This window comes from Sceloporus occidentalis, unplaced genomic scaffold, assembly GCF_023333645.1.
Source record: "Sceloporus occidentalis isolate IW3139 unplaced genomic scaffold, rSceOcc1.0.p SCAF_35, whole genome shotgun sequence".
Classification (NCBI taxonomy): domain Eukaryota; kingdom Metazoa; phylum Chordata; class Lepidosauria; order Squamata; family Phrynosomatidae; genus Sceloporus; species Sceloporus occidentalis.
The window spans coordinates 7125511-7147249 of record NW_028317015.1 but is presented as its reverse complement, the minus strand read 5'-3'; the positions used below and the strand labels follow the sequence as shown (position 1 = coordinate 7147249).

Sequence of the window (21739 nt, the reverse complement as noted above, 5' to 3'; positions counted from 1 at the left end):
TGATCTAGAGGATCATTTTGTTCATCTAGATTTCTGGCGCTGTTTGCAGCTTTTGTTTTTCAATAAAGGTTGTTTTCTTATCTAGAAGTGAATTGTTATTGTTGTACAAGGCTATGCCTTTCAATTGATACATGTAAAAAATCTGGCTCATAATTTAGGGTTTACACATAACACAACCCAGTCTGGATTGGCAAAAATGGTCTTTTGTCCATTACAACCGAGTATTGTCTAGATCAGTGTCCACTCCTATGTTTTTCCATGCGGTATGCAATGACAGAATTAGCCATCTGTGCTTTTTTATTATGCTTAAAATGACTTTTTACCATTCCAACATGGATACAGGAGTACTCCTCTTCTGTGTACGATAGTACCGCCACAGAACCACTGCCAAGACCACCAGTATAATTACAGCACTGCCGATTCCAATAACCAGCAACAGTATATGGATTTCTGAGACCTTTGCTATGGGGAACAAAAGAGAAAGGAGACATCAGAGCCATAGAAAAATCAATCATGACACAAATTTCCACAACATTTATTCACAAAACCACAAGTTTGCAAGCGAGTCAAAAGATGGCAACTCCAAGATACAACTATAAAATTACAAAGCAGCAGACCAACTTTATATTGGGACAACTGAGTTGTGTTAGGGATATTGGTCCTCTGTAATGTACATTTAATTTTAAATGTGATTTCAATGAAAAAACTCAATCCTTATCCTAGTTTGGTCCTTCATAATGCATAATGGGGAGTTCATATGTTGCAACTCACCTTCAAATTCATGATTTAGTGAATACATTTCTCAGAGACAATGTTTCTTGATTTAAAACACCATGAGACATATACATCAACTTGCATACTACTCAATGTTGGTGAAAAAAAAATATTTGTATTGAGAATCCCAGCCCCCCACCTTTGTACACCACTCTGAGCTGAATCTCGCCCCTCTCTCCATGAACATCTGGCGGATTCTTTACTTGGCACAGGTAGGTTCCATTGTCCATTTCATGCACGTTTCTCAGTAGAATAGATCCATCGCTACGTTTAATGTTTCCATCCCATACGGCACGACCCAGAAATCTCCCTTCATGTGGAGGAAAAGGTTGCTTTTGGTAATAGAAAAGCTAAAAAGTGGAGAAACAGGAGCAGTTTCAATTATGATCCACACATTAACAAAAACAAATATTTATTGTGAAGGCAGTTCTGTGAATTTGGAGTAATGTTGATTTTTACTTTTCCGATTTCAACACAGTTAGCGCCAACTTGCTCCTACACACATCACGGTGAAAGTTCCAGGTTTATCCTAAATGGTGTAGCCGTTTTACACAGAAAATGGTGTACCACCTTAACTTATATGTATTCAGAAAGTAAAGCAGCGCGCACCGTGGCAGAGCAGGGAGACTCGCCGCAGGACTGCTGAAAGGTAAGTGCAAAGGGGGGGGTAGATAATAGGGAGGGAGAGGAAGGGTAGATAATGACCCCTGGCGTCGGCGGGGGCGACATTTTAAACTTAGCCCCAGGCGGCATTATGTCTTGGGCCGGCCCTGTTAATATTGGATATATCTGCAAAAGCACAATACAACTACTAATAATAAAGCGGTAAACAGACATTAAAATATCCATCTGCAAATATATTTTCACAATACTCTGCCACATTGATCGTTCTGAGCTTCTGCAGTGGCAAAAACGTGCCCTAAAGTACATTTTTTAAACTAGAAAGTCTTGTTGGACACAGTAATGTGAAATTTAGATGGCTCACAGAACAGAAACATGCTGGTCAATAATGATCTGTCATGTCCTTACTTGTTAGTACCTTGACCACAGCCCCCAGGCATATTATTTCTTATTCTTGCCACAGAAGGCACACTTTGTATGGCTATACCTCTTCTCCTAGTTACTTACACAGGTATTATACATTACAGAGTGTGTGTTTCTGTTTGTTTCCCGTGTTTTATGTTTGATAGGCTACATTGCATTGTATCAGACTTTGGGTTAATTTTGACGTTTTTGGTATGCCATCTTCCCTGACCCTTCTGGCTAGTTTTAGGTTAGGTCATCTCTTTTGGCACTTTCCATCTTGGTGGCCACAGAGCACCCAGGGGTCCAACCTGCACATGAAGAGAGAGCCTTAGCTAATGGATATATCCTACGATAACATGACCTTTTCAAGGTTACTTGACAAAGGATTTTGGCTTTGCACTTGTCTTGGCAAGGGAGGCATATGTGATGATCAACCCATTGTTAAGCTTTGAGCATAACAATGGGTTTGAAGTGCATGCACTTGAGCGTTCCACCCACACACAGTTGTTTTAATCTTATTAAATCTCGGCGTAGGATTCCAACATCTCTAGCTCAAACATATAAATCTGAAAATGGCAACATGCCATATATTGAGTATGGTGAGTAAAGAAGGGGTAAAAGCTTTCCATTGTGCAGACCACAGCAAAACAATTCTCTATAATGCCAACTTTTATGTTCAAGGTTTTTTCAGTTTCCATGGCAATAGCCTATCGGTACATGCTTTTGTGTCATCTGACGAGTTAAGAATCCCGTTAAAAATCCGAATTAGCAAATTTCTAATTTTTTATTATTATTATTAATGAAAGGTTGGGCATTCAACTATGCTACTAATGATGCATGCTGCTCTTTCCAAATGTGTTAACTTCAGCATAGTATCCATTCCCGTAAATGGCTTGATTGTCAATGTCGAACTAAAGTCCCAAAGGTCCTTATCTATGATGCAAACTCCAGTCAAACCCTGTCTAAGCATAGCAGGTATCCATATCCACTGGGCAGAGAAGGGCTGAGTTCTGAGAATACGACCTGAATGATATGGTCCTCCTCCTTACAACAACTCAGAGGAATTTGTGTATTTGCAAAAAGATGGTCACAGTACTGCAAGTAACCTTCACTAAAGGGACTTGCCACCGAAAGTAGACAGCGCTTTGGATGAACTCTCCAGTGCATAAAACTTAACCCTTCTGCGAGCGTGTGCGAGGTTAATCCTTATTTTTTTCCTCGAAGTGATGCATGGATATTACATTTCTTTTTCAAGGGAGGATCACAACACTTACTGAGAAACTATGAACAATGGGTGTTGAGGTTTCAGTGGTCACATATGGCGAATAAATTGTATTTATTCTGGGCATTTACTATTTTCAGAAGATATTTATTACTATCACTACTTGTGGTTTATCCCTCATGGAAGGGTTTTTAGGCATTTCCTTGTTTCTTCTATCCATTATATTCTTTATTTTGTGCCTTTTACAATTAAGTACAATGGATTTGGATATTACGCATGCATGAAGCATGAATCGAGAATAGCCAGGCTTCTTCACACATGCAAAACAGTGACCCTGATACTAGATATCAGGGGCTAACAAGCACCGCCTGGGACTATTCTTTCTGGTAGAATCAAACTGTTCTGATCTAAAGTCTTTCTTAAATGAAAGAATGTGTGCACGTTCTAACTTTCAATCAGTGGTGTAACTAGAGGGGTCTCAGCAGTCACAACTGCGACAAGGCCCTTCACTCCAGTGGGCCCAGGCGACCCCTGCAACCACATGTTCCTGTCTCTCCATAGCGCTTCAAAATTGTTCAGAAAGAGCTGTTTGGGGGCACTGATAAGCTGTTTGGGGGCAAAATGAGGTACTCACAAGCTGTTTGGGGAAAAGATGGCACTTAGTGAAGTTGGTGCTAAAATTGCTCCAGGGCCCTGTGGTTTCTAGTTACACTACAAGTACAAACACAATTAATAATTGGAAAATATACAACTAGTTATAATTGTGTAAAGAAAGACAGCGCTCAGAAAGGCATAACTTGCCCTATAGTGAGTTTTATATTATATTTTATTTCTTTCTAAATTGATCTTTTTATCCTAATCATTTATTTTTTGGGCTTATTTACCCTAATATATATATATTTTTATTTTTTTCCTTTTTGGTTCTGTATGTATTTTTAATATGTTTGTTTCTTTTATTTACAATATATTAATAAATTATATATATTTTTATATTTACACTCTGAGCGCTGTCTTTCTTTAGTAAATTTTTTGTCACAATAGGTTTTCCTCCCTTGAGAGGAACTCCACACTTATTCAGGATTAGCTGCTCAGTCTATTAGTAATTACACATTTAATTACATTTTCTTCACAGTTATAAAAATTGGTAATATTTTATTGCCAACAAAATAGTTTTTTAAATATAAGAGAGGGTCCTCTTTTGAGTTGCAGATTCACTTCACATGCACTTTGTTCACATAATATAGATCTATTTATTTATCTTTTATACATATATATAATAGCGCAGTATTTTTTTTTTTTATTGTTTTTTTTTTTTATATAATTGTCGCTTACATACATAGCCAATGCCATCCCTCTCATTACAGGATAATTGTTATAACATGCGTTTACGATGCATGTACTCACATGCACAAAAGCAAAACCTCTAAAAGGTACTATATAGCTGTATTGTTGGTATTTGATACACTCTGGAATTTTCCAGTTTTTTAAATCTATGAACAGAATTGCATAAATTACCACTTCTTCAATAACCTGTAACATCTACAAGGAGAAAAGTTGGAGTACATTTTTGGAAATACTACACCAGGAAGATAACTTCTGGACATCTTGTGAGTGCAATCTGTTTTATTTCTAACAAGGCTCCTGAGTAACAATATCACAACACTGGCTGTGTAACAACTTAAGTGCAAGAATATTTAAGCACTATTATGAGTGCATTTGACGCCATATATCTAATAATTTTTTTCAAACACTCTACACTATTATTTTTTTCTCTATTATCTTGCATGAGCGCCCCTACACGGAATTGAATTTACATCTACAAGGAGAGCCTGGGATACTTGATACAGCAATAAACGTTTCGGAATTTGTTACTTACATGCACTTCATTCCCAACGAGTGGCCTGTATGTCCAGGACACTGACACACCATCGCCCAGAGGTGACGAAGAGCTGAAGGTGCACTTCAGACGGGTATCTGTGCCATTCAAAGCTTCTAATTCCTTGGGAGTGAATACTTCCATTGGGGAAACTGAAAGTTAAAAGAAAAACATTTAGAATGAGTAAAGATGTGGCATAATAGAGATTTCAAATACAGGTGGAATAGGAAAACTGGGGAAGAAAAATAATTACAACAGTCCTCCTCTTGCCTAGGTGCCTTTAAGACATGGAGTGCCAGAATATGACATCATATACTACGCTCAGTGTCTTAAAGGAGCCTTCTAATGCAGTCTATGGAGGCTGTGCAGATTGTCCTCAGACAATTTGACAAGGGCCAAATTGTGATGGTTAGACGACTGGGTCAGAGCACTTCCAAAACTGCAGCTCTTGTCAGTACCTATTAAAAGTGGTTCAAGGAAGGAAAAGCGGCGACAGGGTCATGGGCGGGCAAGGCTCACTGATGCACGTGGGGGAGAAGGCTGGCCTGTGTGGTTTAATCCAATAGACAAGCTACTGTAGCTTAAATTGCTGAAAAAGTTAATGCTGGTTCTGATAGAAAGGTGTCAGAACACACAGTGCATTCTTGTGAGCCTAATGGGGTGCGGGGCCCAGGGAGTCTTGAACTTTTCTGGTCTCCCATTAGTGTGATCATTGAACTACCATGAGTGAAAACACTGAAAAAATTTGAGATCACAAGGTGTTTTTCATGATGACCTTTTAGTAACCAGGGGTGTTGCTAGGCTCTAAAAAAAAAAAGAGAGACCCAATAATTGCTACGAGATGCATGTAATAATACGTGTTATTTAGTAAATATTGTATTCAAATTTTGCATGTTAAAATTATGTTAGATAAAACAAAAGTTTTCTTCCTCAAATGAAAGTGATGACACTTGTATCATTGGCAGCTTAAATGAGTACCAAGCCTGGGTCTCTGCAGCGTCCTGTGTAAGATTGGTAACCTTAGTTGCTCTAATGCCCACTCGCTCTAATGCTATATACTAACATACACGCACTCCCAATAATAACCCCAGGCTCACCCCTACACTCTAAAATTAAACACTATCATCATGTGCTTACACACTCTAACACCATACACTCAAACATACATAAATGCACACAGTCTCACCCTATTTTTCTGCCTCTCACAATTCTCCCTCTCTCAGCTCTTTATCTACCCCCTCAACTGGACACACACTAACATAACCAGACATGCACGCACACTGTCATACTCACCGTCACATTGTTCTCCAATGCTTGCTTTCCCCCTCTCTGGTATCATTGCCTCAGCGCCACTAACCTGAAGCCGAGTTATCTCGGGACCCCTGGATCCACCCATGCAGGGCCATTCTGAGTTGAGGGGGACTGCCGTGTTATACCGTATGCAAAGAATGGCCCTACTTGTGAGCTTACAGTTGGAAGTCAGGGGAGGATAAGACAGAAGGTGATGGAAGTGAAGTAAACGGTGTTTGCCTCAATGATCCTTGTATTTCAGTAACACCAGCAGTGTTTCCCGTCACTGGAGAGGCAGCACTGCCAGGTGTTTTAAACACACAGGCTCAGTTTCAGTGTTTCATTTAGGAAATCTCAATGGACTTATACAAAACATGTTAGTTTTACTCCATCCTTTATGAATCAAACCACAGTGATTTTTATTTTTTTTTATTATGACAAATGGTCTCCAGTTTTAAAATAAAAAACTTAATTGTGACTAGCCATCATTGCCTCATCGGAATGGCACAGACTGAAGACACAACCTTCCTGTTCCAGGGAGGTTTATGCCGTCTCTGAGCTTCCCTGTGGAAACGTTAACCTACGTTAACCACAACTACCAATATTACCAGTATACATTTCCCATATAAAGTTATCCCCTGCAGTATGTGGGAAACAGGGGCCTAACTAGAGTATTTGGCACCTGGAGCAGATGCTGTATGTTGGCAAGAATATTTATTTCACAAATTTGTAAACTGTATGTCCACTGGAAAAAACTAGAAATCTGAAAATGATTAATTTAAATAAATAAGTTTAAATAAATAACATTTACTGAACAGATATGGTACAGCATAACTCCCATCACTATATACTGAGCCAGACATTGATGGTAGTGCAGTATAACCCCTATCACTGAACACTAAGTCAGACATTTACATGGTAGGCCTCTGCCCCTAAAACAGCCTGACTGTGCCACCGCTGCCCATGAAACAGCCTGACTGTGCCAACTCTGCCCCACTATACAGCCTGCCTGTGCCACCTCTGCTCCCACCAAACAGCCTGCCTGTCCAATTTTTGCCCCTAAACATTCACTCATTCATTCACCCATTCACTCTCCCGCACCCCCTCACCTCTCTTACAGAATTCATTGGTCCAGGGGCCGACAGAGTAGTACTTGGGCTGCGCAGACGTCTATGCAGCCCGAGTGCCTCCTTATGCGGGCCCGCAGCTTGCTGCTGTGGTGCTCGCACGCTGTGTGAGGAAACTCTCAGCCCAGGAGAAGCAAGAACTTGAGCGGGTAAAAGAGAATTTCGTCACACAGTGCTCAAGCTCTAGAGCAGTAAGCTGCGGGCCCGTGTTAGGTGGCCATTAGGTCGCGTAGACATCTGTTCAACCTACCACCCTTGGTATGCTACGGTTGGGAAGGATATACTTACAGGAGAAAATCAATTACTCAGTTATACATGCTCCATACTGCATGGCAGTACTTTACATGCTGGCCAACCACATGTGAAATTACATGTTTTGAAAAAAGCAAGATACGTTAACACTCTAATAACTCTGGCATAACGGAGGTCCCACAGGGGTCCTCATGACCAGTACCACAACTTACCCCCAAGCTCGGCATACTGCTGACTGAATATGAGCAAAGATATATGACATCATTTCCCAGTGATCAGACATAAGCAACATGTGAGGACTGCGAGGGACAACAAGAACTGTCACCGCTGGTGGGTTATCACAACCTCAGCTAACAAAGGTGGTTGTGTGTAACTATGTTACTGTATGCGTGTGTGGGGTAAAGTGTGCGTGTAAGTTACTCTGTGTGTGTGTGTAAGTATGTGAGTGTGTGCAACTATGTTATTTTGTGTGTGGATAAGTATGTTAATGTTTGTAACTATGTTACTTTGTGTGGATAAGTATGTTAATGTTTGTAACTATGTTACTTTGTGTGGATAAGTATGTTAGTGTGTGTGTATGTTACAGTGTGTGTATGTTACAGTGTGTGTATTAGAATTTGTGTGTATATTATTTTCTCTGCATGTGTGTATGTTAGGGTGTGGGGAGAAGCTTGGGACCCTCACTGTAAGTCTCGTTTTGGGGACATGGTATTTTTGTTACAACACTGCCTAATATCAGTAGAGCCAAGCTCCCCACCATAGCTATAGTCTTTGGACGTCAGTATCCTAGCCTTCTCTTCCGCTTGTTTGTGGCACACAGAACATGTGAGCTTTGTTAATGTGTAACACTAAACTACAAATCCTTAGAAACTCGAATGTGAGTATTAACCCTTTCCTGGCTTCCTGGAGACATGCTTTTTTTATGTGTCTAGGTCAGTGACGTGTGAAAAGCAAACAATGATTTAATTAGTATATGCATTTTACATACTACCCACCTGCAAAGACCCGCAGCATGTAAAATGCATACTCAGGCAATCACATATCTGTACTGAAGACAATATAAAATCCATACCACAGAAGACTTATTGGTTCCGGTTTTAAAAAAGAAATCTGGTCACTTTACCAATACTCACATTGAAACCCTTCCCCCGGTGTTTTCCTTAACTAGGTTGAGCACCTGCTCAAATCATAACTACGTACGGTTATTGTAACTCCACTTTCCTGCTGAACCTCCGCATTAATCACTCCAGTGTTTGGGGGAACCCATTCTCACTTACCCAGGATAAACAAGGCTCCCAAGACGACCAAAGTGCCCAGAGCAGACATGATTCCCCAGAATGTTTGGGAGGAAGACTGAGTCAGCCGCTGAACTCTTTCTGGAGGAATGTCTGAACAGGTCTAGGGGAGTGATCTCACCTGGCAGCTCTGGTTACACAGGAGGGGTTACTTTGCAGCCAGAAAGCTTTGAGTCAGGCACAGGTGTGTCTTCATGATGTCACATAACAGATCTCATATGTCATATGTTTCGCAGGTATTTAGATCTAGTATAGTTGTGCCTAGATTAACATGCATGCTTACTACTTAATATTTCTTTTCACTTTGGCAGGTGTTGGTGTAAATGATATGTTGCTTTAAAACATATTAGTAGTATGTTGAAAGTGTACCTGCCTTGAAAAAATGTCACAATACATATATTCTGTAAATTGTATATCTTACTGCTGAAGGAATCAACAATGAATTTGTGGGTGAAAACGTCTTCTTCAAAACATCATCGGATCCGGTAATGATTATGAACCGTTCTTGATGAGCTGACAAAATGAAGTGAATGGGAGTCAACTGACAATGTTATTAGGTCAGTGGGGCAAATAAGAAGCCAATTTCAGCCTCGTGTAATCTGCTTAATTCTTTAGTCCACTTCGTAGATCTCTGGTCAGACCTCACCTAGAGAATTGTGTGCAGCTTCAGAGACCCCCATCTCCAGAAAGAAAGGTAAATGCTTTGCAAGATAAAAAAATATCAAGAAAGACTAAGGGGTCTTATTATGTATAGTCTGGAGAAAACAAGAGAGAGGAGTGATGAGATAGAGGACTGTAAATACATAAGGGGATTTAACAAACTACAGCTTATTTCAAAAGAGCTGTAAAACAAGAGGTCATAATCGAAAACGAGAGGTTCAGAACTTTGAATGCAATATAAGGCAGTTTTACTTTACAGAGCGGGTGGTAGCTAAATGGAACAGCCACCCATCAAAAGTGGTAGAGGCTAACACAGTGAGGGAATTTAAACATGATCAACATGATCAACATGATCAACAAGATCAAGGGCTGATTAAGATCTGAGTCTTCAATCAGGGAAAAATGGACAGACTGGAGGGGCCGAATGGATTTTAAATCTCTGACACAGCTGCGCCTTCACCAACTGCTGACACACCGGACCACCAGTTCACACCGCCCCTCCCCCAAATAACATAGGCAGTTGTGGCAGGGTGGGTATTATTCCGTTTAGGGGGATAATATTGGGGCAACACGCAATATTCTCTTATCTCTCTGTTCTTTAATCTAACTTATTTTTCTGCATGGTTTTATAATTGTGTTTATTGCAAAATTATAATTATTAGGTGGGGGCGAGAAGCATTCTTGCACCAGGGCTGCCACTGAGCTGAGCTCAGCTTCCAGGTCTCTAGAGGCTGACAGGCTATCATCCTAAGCATTTTAGATTGGAATGGAAGACCTTGGCCAAGTTGCTGTGTGCAATAATCAGGACGGACATGGAGGTTTTCCCGAGCTGCTGACACAAAGCGAGACCAAACATCACGAGGACAGAGAAAGAAGATCAGTGTAATGTCTGCTAGCGCATGATACGGCCTCGCTGAGAGAGCTGAAATGATAACAGGTGCTGGAAGGGTATTTTATGTCATCGTAATCTGATTGCTCCTCAGACATAGCTGTAAATGTCCCCATCAATGTCCCCCAAAATGTGTTGCTCCCCATTTCCGATTTGTATATCTGCACAGGGGTGTACAAGTGGGATTGGGGGGCACCCTCACAATGTATCGATAACATTTTGTATCAAATGTATTTGTTGGGAGAAGCCCAGCTGCTGGTTTGGTGACCTATATGTTTCTACAACACCTCCACTTTATTTGACTTCTTTTAACAAAAGGGAGCTTTTACAGTGCATGCTAGTTGTTAAGATTCTTTTGTGTTTTTGTAATTTTTGACGTATCCTTGAATGTCTTCCCAATTCATCAATGCAGGCAATTCCAATCATGGGTGTGTTATCTGCGTGTGTTTGGTGGGGCAGATACTCCTTTTTCCATTGTCTCTGATCTTGTCTGAAGTATTTGCTCCTTTTTATTCTTTTATTTACATATTTTGACAAATACCATGTTATCACTTAACGGAGACCCTCCCTTTGATAGCAATGGGGTTATATGATCTCACCATTGTCTTTCCGAAAGTATCAATTGTATTGCATATCATACATTGGAACCTCAAGGGTCTTTAATTGACTCACTAAAAGTCTGCTCTGATTTAATGTAACTGAGTTTTACAATGGGTGTTTTTATCATAACTAAAACCCCTTCTTATACACAGCTGACTTCATATAGTCAATTACCATTATTAACAATTAAGATTCCAATTGTCTATCAGTCAGCCTATCTATAAGGTTCACATATAAGGCTATGCGATGGCTGATCCTAAACCTAAAAGATTAATCTCTGGTAGCCTCCACCCAAACTTGGGAGCTGGGTGAGGAGAGCATAAACGCCAAAGCTGAGTGAAATTTGTGTTGGTATGTGTTTTTCATATTTATAATAAAGTATGTAATAAAAATCTGTCTCTATGGGAAACTACAAGGTGATGCTATTACGCACTGTAAATGTTCAAATTACTCAACAAAAGGTTTTAATGTTTTATCCAAAGCTACCACTACTGAAGTCCCTTGAACTGACACGTAGAGCATGTGGAAATTGCAGAGGCAACAAACTAAATGTTAGAAAATATGCAACAAGCTATGTGAGCACATGAAAGCAGAGTCCAAACAGAAATAGTTATTTATTGTTTAACTATTATTTATAAATACAATCCCTCTTCCACTACTTGTGTTACTTGCCCTACTGAGCATCTCCCACCTGGTACCTCGTCTTCAAAATTCTTCAACTCACTTAGACTGGCCAACTCTTGGTGCGCCGTGTCGTCACGTCATACAATGTTATGCGGCCCTGTGGTAATAGCGTGGCTGCTGCTCCAGATTAGGGTGTGATGTGTTAGTGTGTCTGTATAAGTGTTTTAGTGTGTGTGTTAGAGTGAGTGTGTATGTTACTGGGAGAGGCAAGGGTGCAATGAGGCATTCAGCTATACCTGCTACCCAGACCAGAAGGTGCCATCCCTCACCTGCTTGTTTTTCATGAAAAGCCCTAGATTATTTCTATATTCAGGAGCTGGCCTGGCAGCCCCCTGATACGGGCACTAAATTGAACTGGCTGGGATGCATGGCACTAAGACTGCCCTGATAATATGTGATATACAGATATTCAGTATGTTACACTTATTGACCACAGCCTTAATAAAAGTATGCAGAAACTATAAAACCTGAGGCTATTCAGTTGTGTTTGTATGCTCATTCATGTCTTTGTAATTTGTCAATTAATAAAGCTTTACGCTGATTCTCTCTTTTTAACTTCTTTTAAATGTCTCTATTATGTTTAGATATTTAATTATAGGTGGTAACATCTTTAAATACAGAACATAAAGTACGAACAATTCAGACAGGAATTCATGAAACCCAGAAACTTACAATGGGGAAAGGCCAATTATTATAATAATATTTATTATTTATTTATTATTTATTATTCTCTTATTTTTGTATTTGCAAATGTGCCATATTGATATGTAGCTCCTGGTCAGGGCCAGAGTGGGGAAGAAATAGACCCTGGAACTTTAAGGCCAGCAGCCACAAAATGACATACAGGATACCAGCACAGCACACTCTAACACTCAAGCGGCGTTCAACCTCGCACTGAAGCACTTAATTTGCCCTTGGAATGGCACCAAGGGTAAGTATGGATGCGACTGGCGCACACGTGGCCAGCCATAGCCTCATTGGTAAGAAAGTTACCAAGACTTTTGCAGCTTGCCCCATCAGTTCCTGAAATATATGCACTGACATCTAGTGGTGAAAAGTTAAATAAACAATAAGAAACAATCTTTGGATATAATAAAGAGGTTTTCTCAATATAATAGGCCCAAGATTTATACGTATAAGGAACCTAAAACGTCTTTAAGGGGTCAGCGGTTTTGATTTTTTTTTGTTTGTGTATTGATCCTTGTTTTGTTTTTATGGGTTTTTTTCTTCACGACTTCACTATTGTTTTTGTGCTCAATCAAATCATTTAATTTGCATTGTATTGTCTTTTATATAGGAAAATTGTATTAAAAAAAACACGCAATCATTTTTTTATTTATTTTTTTACTTATTGAAAATAAATTCTGAATCTCAATACTGATTGCATAAAAGATATTTGAATAGGTTTGAGCCCCACAGACACCATGAAAATCAGCAGATCAGTTTAGTACCACAACACAACTCTTGTTTCCAGAACTTTAGCGCAAACTTTACTATATCTTAAAATTTTCTGCAGACACTTTCTGAAGCCTGACTCTTTTTCCTTACACAGGCACCAAAGCCTGTTTAGCGGGTTTACATATAGTTGGCATGTTGGGTGAAAACTGATTTCTTAAACCCAGCCTTTAGGGGAAACGTGTGCATGCATGTACTTCAAGTCTATTGCATTGAAATTGTCAATGCAGGCAATTGTCAAAAGCAGTGAGTACCACCAAATGGAAGTGGAAATGCCTCCAGTAAACTCTAGTCCATTGACCCTACATTCCATCCCGTTAATATTTCTAACCACCAGTAAGGACTAAGTTGTCACCGTGCCACAGTGTCTGGGCTCTTGCCGATGTGTCTTTGGTAGTAAGTGAACCGGCAGAATATTTTAATAAAATATCTCAAAGATACAAATTAGTATATAGATTGGAGCATTAAATCTAAATAAATCTAAATAAAAATGTCTATGCCTCAGAATGCCACCCTTTCATTTTTATGTTTTTTGTTTTTTTAGTGGGTTAGTAATTGGACAGTTTACTCAGGTCCCTAATATGACACACACAAATTCCAACTTAAAAATGTCAGAATTTTACTTGTTAATCTATTATATATAATTTGTTTTAATTTACTTAACTTATATTAAGGCGCAACTAATAAATGTATGGCTTATTTTCATGTAATTTCCTGATTACCATACCTGGGAAAACATACCATTACTAATGGTAAAATTTGTTTACTTCAGACATGTTGTTTTTTGTTATCTAGAACACCTTCATACTGTTTTATAGGGTTTTGTTTTTCTCTTAAAGACATTTTCCACAGAGATTTGCATTTGTATATATTGGTCTGTGTGGGAGGTTTGGGTGGCATGGCACAGAGCTGACACATCTGGTTAATGTGGGGAGACCTGATTGAAGTATCTGGGTCAGAACAGAAAATGTATTGACTATAGTTCCTTTGTGATTGCCACTTTACTCATCAAAAAAAAAGCAGAAAAAATGAATGTCTCTGTATTGAAAGTTAGATGTTTCTAATGCAGTGTTGTCTTATACCCAGCTGGTAATCTGTTCCAGGCCTGACCCAAGAACTTTATTAGGTACACCTTGCTAGTACCGGGTTGGAGCCCCCGGGTATGGACCCGGCTTGCCTGACTACGTGTGCCCTGTCCGAGCCCTTTCAGCCGTGTGCTCTGTCTAAGCCCTTTCCAGCCGTGTGCCCTGTCCGAGGCCTTTCCAGCAGCGTGCCCTGTCCGAGGTCTTTCCAGCCGCGTGCCCTGTCCGAGGCCTTTCCAGCCCCGTGCCCTGTCCGAGGCCTTTCTAGCCCCTTGCCTTGTCCGAGGCCTTTCCAGCCACGTGCCCTGTCAGAGGCCTTTCTAGTCCTCTCCAGCCGCGTGCCTTGTCCGAGGCCTTTCTAGTCGTGTGCCCTGTCCGAGGCCTTTCTAGCCGCGTGCCCTGTCCGTGGGCTTTCTAAGCCACATGCCCCGTCTGAGGGCTTTCCACTCGTGTGCCCTGTCTGAGGGCTTTCCAGCGGTATTGCTAGTCAAGACCAGTTCTGTGTTTCACTTATCTGTTTTGTCAGCTTACTCTAATATAGACTGTTAATTGCATATTTATCCAGCCTCTTCATTTGCCTGTCTGTACCTACCTACCTACCTACCTACCAGTCATGATGCATCGTGGGGTACTGACAGACACCTTGGTATCCTCTGCAACAGGGCTCCTATCCGACCTGCTTACCAAAGTCCTGACAGGATGGACTTGGTACCCTGGACTGGCAGACTGCTATTTTGAGGCTTTAGGATTCTGGCATTCCTTCTAATTCTCCTTTTCAAATCAGTACATATTTCTGGATCTCCAATCTGCCTTGTCTGTATCCTACTTTTCCCTCTTGGCTAGGGGGCATTGTGGAGCAATACCATCTCTACATAAAGTTCTCCATGCGCAGGGATGCCAGCAGGGAGGTACAGCCAGTATGGCTGTAAGTTGCCTGGCCTCCAGGGGGGCCCAGGCCCTTTATCGAGCTTCACTGCCCCTACCTATCAGTCTCTACCGTTCTTGCGTGTTGCACATGCAGTGTGTAGAGCCGTGCCTGAAGTAAGAACGCTCGAGATGTCACACGCATTTTCTTGCGCCTCCTGCTGCTGGACCCAGAGGGGTATGCAGAGGAGTGATGGGGACAGGGAGGTATTGGCACAGGAAGGACCGTCACTAGGTGGATTTGGCACAGGGACATCGACACTAGGGGGAGGCAAAGGTGTCCAGACACTGTTGGGGGAGGAAGGCAGAGGAGTATCAACACAGGGACAAGAGGAAAAGGCACTGGGGACAAGAAAATAAAAATAGTGAACTAAGAAAGAGCAAATAATGAATATTTTACCAGTTTGAGGGGGGTGCCTTTAATTTAGTATGCCTGCAATTAGGGATATCTTGGGCAGATTAACTCAACTGCCTAATGTCTTGTTTTCGTTGTTCTATGTAACTGTATGTTTAAAACATACCCAGTACTTTTGGCAAAGTTTGCAAAATGTAGATCATTATGTTTCCATGTGAAATTAACTTCACATGTCCTCAAACAAATGGAGAACATTAGTGTGAACTTTTTTTTATCATCTCACAATATGAATTAGATATTCTCTACTTTCCCCCTTCTTCTCAGAATATATTTTAGAGGCAGGGAATCAATAAGCAAAATTTCAGCTTGTAAGCTTTTTTGATCTTACAGGAAAACCAATGTGGTTTTAACTGCTTGTGCCTTCCTTTTACATTTGGTTTTGTATATGCATGGTTGTACGTGTATGAGCAAGCTCAGTAAGCCTGGTGGCCAATGTGACTTCCGATACAATACACTGCGTTGAAGAAAGAGAGACTTAGTGCAAGAGACAAAGAAGAAAAGTGATGTATCAAAATCATAACATATAACAATATAATATTATAGGAAAAGAACATAAAAAGAAGTGCTAAGAATGTGCGACAAAAAGGAAATATAATTGGATAAAGGTAGTTATAGAGGAAAGAAACAGAAGTTCTCAGGAGAAAAAGTGTTTTGGGGAAATACCATGAAGATTGTTCCATCAGTTGTAGTCATTTGGCTATGCATGGGTGAGTAAGATGTCTTCTAAAACTATTAATAAGTGTTATATGGATGAAATGGGGGAGATTCCTACCCAACTGTTTATGGCGATGAAGGGTAAAATGCCGTTTGCCGCTGTCCATATTTAAACGAAGCAGTTCAGCGATAATTCAGCTACTAAATTTGGATCGTTTGCCAGGGGAATGAATGGGAGGTTTACATATCAATATACCAGAGATATTCATAAATAATCACTTGTGGACAAATAAACATTTCGCTGGGACAGCAAGTTTGCCTGAAAACACTGACAAAAAAGTACTTGTTTGCGACAAATGTTCTTCATCACAACTACATATTTACATTTATGTGTTTTTTCTGTAAAAAGTGTATTGTACATTTAAATAATATTCTATAAACATGTTTTGCCTGTCAAAATCACAATATTTTGACAGGCAAAACACAATATGTGTGTATAAACCTCCTTTGTGGAGCTTAACAACAAGAACAAATGTAACCAGAGACATAAAAGGGAATAGTGTGTTGACAGGCAAGAGATTATAAAAGTTGAAATTTAGTGAGATCCAACCCTTGAGAAAGGTAGCAGGGGCTACTGAAATGTTGGGGGACATTGGAAGGTGTTTTGCTTTCATATTTATTAGTACAATTATATGTGCGTTCTTGTGGTATATATCAAATACATTATGACGCTATGCAGCATCTGATAATAAATCTATACTGCATTTAGTGCATTTGTGAATATTTGACTATATTATTTGCTGTGCTGGGGACACCATTTTTGAGCCTTGCACCTCTATAGTTTATTTTTTAGATATCTCTAGATATATTTAGATATCTATATCTATTTTTAGTGTCCTCTTGCAGTTAACACTGACAATACAATGTCTCCCCTACTGAATTTCAGGTTTTATTTCTGGACAGGATGAAGGTAAGATTTTTAAATGTCACCATGTTTAAATTTCCTTTTTTACATTGCTTAATAACACTTTCCTGTAGATGTTTTAAATTTCATTTTTGCAAGTTTACAAAACATAGTAAGGAAAATGTTCAACAGAGGAAAGAAACAAAAGAGTGAAAAGGAGATAATAAGAGAAAACCAACAAAAACAATTCTCCTCTTGTTCTTTTGTCTTAAATATCTAAACTTTTCCATGACAAAAGGGCAATTAAGACCACAGCTTCTAAGTCTTCGTAAATAGGTTTATTTGTTAGAACAAAGTACTATACATACAGTACTAATTGAAGACAGATGGTGGTTGTAGGTACTGTAGGCTCTGTATTCTTGACAAGATGAAGGAAAAAGAGTGCAAAAAAAAAATAGACCTTGCCCTACTATGCATGAGTTTTTATACCCCTTTACATCAACAGTTTGAGTATAAGTTCTTACTATATATGGGTAATATGTGAATTTTAGAAATGCTATTGGACCTGTCATATGATACACTGGCATTCCACAGAAGACCCTCTAATAGCTACGCCATGTGATTGAGAACACATGTTCCTAGCACTCGGGTTGCATTCAGGCCTAAAGTGTTTATATGCTTAGGAATGCATCAAAATTATTTCTTACACCTTTCATTCAGCCAAGTAAGAAACCGGGAGAGCGAGAGAGCAGAAGGAACAGAAAAAAAGACTCAAAGAGGATGATGCAATGCATGGCCATCTCTAAAAACGGGCCAATGTTGTGTTTCTTTCAATTCCCGAACATTTTTCCATTTATAAATAGTTTAAATGTTATTTAGCACTTTGTGCCTATTTGTTTTCCATTGCTTCTCCAACTCAGACGTATCTTTCACAGGCTCCGAGGAGAGATTTCATGTGAGCATCTCAGGGACTACTGTTCAGATCTCTTGTCCCAATAACAATAATGACAATAATCCAGAAACAACTTTAACCAATACAGATACTGGTGACAAAACAGAATCCAAAGATTTCTTTCATGAACTGCAAAGTTATACAGAGTCCAAGAATGGTCTGTATATGTGTTCCATCGGTAACGATAAAAGATATCTCTACCTAAAGGCTTATGGTAAGACCTAGAACTATATAAGCATTGCATATTATTGCAAAAAACGTCTACATCACACAACGCTTACCTTGTCTGATTTATAAATCTCCCTAACTACTTTCCAAGATAGCTCTATATGTAACAATGACATTTTAAGTTATTGACAGTAACTCTGTTGTCTAAGATTGCCATAAATGTCACAAATACTTTTTCTTTTGGTGTTCCATATACTTGCCATAAGTAACAGTTTGTGAGGGGTAGATGGACCCACAATCTTAGTACCTGGCACTGGTAGTAGCTTATATACCCACGACAGCCCCTATTTTCTCAGAGTTCAGATCAGAAAAAGCAAGTGCTGAGCTGACTGGCTGGCAGGTTGTAGCCTAGGTCATAGCCTAGCTCTCTGTAGAGCACTTGCATGGCTCAGTCACCTGCAACTCTCAAGCCAAGTTAGTGTTGGTGAGACTTGCTGACAAGGCATGTGCCGGAGCACTTGCCACGAAGATGAGTAAATACAACATACACCGTCAGCCATAATATTATGACCATTGACAGGTGAAGAGACTAACAGTGATAATCTTGTTATCGTGGCATCTGTCAGTGGGTTGGATATATGAGGCAGCAAGTGAACATTTCATCCTCAAAGTTGATGTGTTAGAAGCAGGAAAAATGGACAAGTGTAAGGTCTGAGCGACTTTGACAAGGGCCAAATTATGATAGTTAGACAACTGGATCAGAGCATCTCCAAAACTGCAGCTCTTGTGGGCTGTGTAATATCTCCATGCAACACTTGTGTTTATTTTCTGTTTAACCTACGGCTTTAAAAATCTAGACGAATAGATGAATAATTTGTATGTAAAAAAACAGATACATACAAATGATGAGCTGTCAAAATATGTGTAGTATGATTGTGTGCTTTTTTTCTCTTCCAGTATGTGACAACTGCATTGATCTGTCTGTTGCTCTGGTAGCTGGAGTCCTGCTTGCCGACTGCCTGGTTACCCTTGGGGTAGCTTTTGTTATATATTTTGGATGCAAGAAAAAAGCTGGTCTTCCAAGAGATGGAGGAATGGCTAACGGAGGCCGAAATAGAGGTATAATGGGTGTTCTTTGTTTTAGGGTGTGTGGCACGGCCTTACCAAAACTTTTTATGTGGCTTTGTGACCAGTTATTTATGTAGCTGAGTAAGGCATTTAGAAGATGAACAATGTATTTTATTTACACTTTTTTTTTGCTGTTTCTATACACTTTATTGTAATTTTCATGGAACTTGGATACACTATACCTATAAAATATTTTGAGATAAAGAGAAAAGAGAGACATTAGGGAAGGAAGGAGGGAAGGTCATTCCTAAAGAGGGACACTTGGTGTGTGAAGGAAGAGATTCCAAGATCTGTTACTGAAAGAAAGTGAAATGTACAGGTTACAGAGAACATGGGTTATATGGTTTCTAAATGAAGTTCTGTAACTGGTATTAAAGTATAAGTACAGAGATAGTTGGAGACATCCTAACCAAAAAAAAAGTAGCCACATTGACAGAGGATGCTGAAGAAACTCCACAGTTGACATCGCAATGGAAAATTTCAGGGCCAGTTTTACATTGTTTGTGCCTCTAAGCAGAAAATTACTCCAGGGCTCAAAAAAGATCTGAAGATCTGAAGGCTTTTGTAGTTAGCAAAGAGACATAAAATGGGTAAGGCATAGGTGAGAGAGGTCAGGCCATGGAAACAAATGGCTGGGGCATCTCAACTCAAGAAGAAGGACCTAGTTTTCCTTGTAGTATATCGGATGCATTAGAAGAAAGAGATAGATACACTCTGATTCTGTAAGAGATTATTACTATCATCACCTAATATCTTACTTTCATGTGCAATAGGCAATAAGGAACGCCCTCCACCTGTGCCCAACCCAGACTATGAGGTAAGAGAACTAAAATATATATATATATATTTCAAAAGTTTTTTCAGAAAGCAGATTTACTAGCATTTACTCCTGGCTAGTGCTTTTGAAGTTAAAGACTCAAACTGCCAAATATGAAAATATTACAGTTTACCAAAATACTGTATTGGCTCAAATATATGCCGCACCCGATTATAGGCCGCACCCTTAAAGTTTGGTGCTATGTTAAAGAAAAAGTTATTTTTAAAGAAAAAATACACATTAGTGGAATGGTAAAACAGTATTTTATCTAATGAACAGGAATATATGTATTGTAACATTTTTGGTATCTATTATACATTTTTTCTGTTTGTTACATACAAACAGAAAACCAAAAGCCATTTTAAGCCCCCCCTTAATTCATAATGCTTACTTATAGATATGCCACTCTGCCCCCCTGATATGCCACTCTACCCCCACAGATATACCACTCTGCCCCCCCAGATATGCCACTCTGCTCCCTGATATGCCACTCTGCCTCCTGATGTGCTTTATGCCTCCCAGATATGCCACTCTGACCCCCAGATATGCCACTTTGCCCCACCTCCTCGATTTACCAATCCATCCCTAGACTCCCTGGTGTATTGGGGGGCAGCCGTGGACGTCTGAGCGCTGCACGTAGACAACCTCTGCTGCTTCTCGCCGCTTCCGCCTGGTCTCCTGCAGTGCTGCGGGGGAACCTCCTATCTTGCAGCCGGTGAATGTATGTGCGATGCACGCAGACAACCTCTACTGCTGTTGCTGCTGGCTGGTACTTCCGCTGGAGCTTCTATGGTGGAGCACCGGAAGGTCAAGTAATAGAAGCCAAGGCGGAAGTGCTGGCAGCAGCGGGGGTTGTCTGCATCGCACAGACGTCCAGCGGCTGCTGGAGAGGAGGATCTTCTTGCCCACAGCAGGGCTAAATGAAAAAGAAAAAAAGAAACACCTGCCCATTGCCAGGAACTGCACGTCTCGGGCGTCGGGTGATACGAATTGGGCATTCCCTGCGCCAAACCCCTAAGCCACCCCCCCACTTTAAAGACTTAAAGTGTGTGGGGGGTGTGGCCTAAAATCAGCAAAATACGGTAAATTGATTCAGTTAGAGTTTTAAGATCAGATGTGAAGGTTTCCATTTAATTGCAGTTACCTTTTGTATCATGCATTATAATCAACGATTGTGCTTTCACCTCTACATTTACAGCCAATTCGGAAAGGAAAGCAAGATGTGTATGATGGATTGGATCAACGCTTCAGATGATTCCGCTCTATGAAGGCTTGCCACATATTTCTGCCCATGTTTCTGCTATGTTTTTGTATTATGCACCATTGCTTATATATACCGTATTTGCTCGATTATAAGACGAGGTTTTTTTCAGAGCAAATGCTCTGAAAAATACCCCTCGTCTTCTAATCGGGGTCGTCTTCTAATCAGACCTCAAATAGAGTCTGATTAGGAGACTAAGATCCAGATCCCCCGCACCGCTGCAGGGGACCTGGATCCTCCTGTCTCACCCCCCCCCCCATCATACACACTTACCGGTGCTTCCT

General features: G+C 40.2%; 2 protein-coding genes across 2 annotated transcripts; one reads left to right on the top strand and one right to left on the bottom strand.

The window, feature by feature from the left end:
* Positions 1-319: 319 nt before the first annotated feature.
* Positions 320-6294, bottom strand: LOC149298034 (myelin protein zero-like protein 2). Its single transcript, XM_089487896.1, has 5 exons — positions 6192-6294; positions 4899-5050; positions 4538-4561; positions 914-1124; positions 320-462 (listed from the first exon to the last, which is right to left on the bottom strand). Exons 1-5 carry the CDS (start codon positions 6292-6294, stop codon positions 320-322), a joined length of 633 nt encoding a protein of 210 aa, XP_089344022.1.
* Positions 6295-15126: 8832 nt separating this feature from the next.
* Positions 15127-21449, top strand: LOC149298033 (T-cell surface glycoprotein CD3 epsilon chain-like). Its single transcript, XM_089487895.1, has 6 exons — positions 15127-15157; positions 17172-17195; positions 18050-18295; positions 19207-19368; positions 20151-20194; positions 21393-21449. Exons 1-6 carry the CDS (start codon positions 15127-15129, stop codon positions 21447-21449), a joined length of 564 nt encoding a protein of 187 aa, XP_089344021.1.
* The last annotated feature ends 290 nt before the right edge of the window (positions 21450-21739 follow it).

What these genes read in the sequence shown, in the direction of transcription:
- LOC149298034 (XM_089487896.1), bottom strand. Translation starts at nt 6,294, where the DNA reads ATGGGTGGATCCAGGGGTCCCGAGATAACTCGGCTTCAGGTTAGTGGC. An exon ending in CATTGGAGAACAATGTGACG is followed by an intron (nt 5,051 to 6,191) that starts GTGAGTATGACA and finishes TTTAACTTTCAG; the next exon opens with TTTCCCCAATGGAAGTATTC. An exon ending in TCGTTGGGAATGAAGTGCAT is followed by an intron (nt 4,562 to 4,898) that starts GTAAGTAACAAA and finishes TTCTCCTTGTAG; the next exon opens with ATGTTACAGGTTATTGAAGA.
- LOC149298033 (XM_089487895.1), top strand. Translation starts at nt 15,127, where the DNA reads ATGCCAGCAGGGAGGTACAGCCAGTATGGCT. An exon ending in TCTCTACCTAAAGGCTTATG is followed by an intron (nt 18,296 to 19,206) that starts GTAAGACCTAGA and finishes TTTCTCTTCCAG; the next exon opens with TATGTGACAACTGCATTGAT. An exon ending in TAACGGAGGCCGAAATAGAG is followed by an intron (nt 19,369 to 20,150) that starts GTATAATGGGTG and finishes CATGTGCAATAG; the next exon opens with GCAATAAGGAACGCCCTCCA.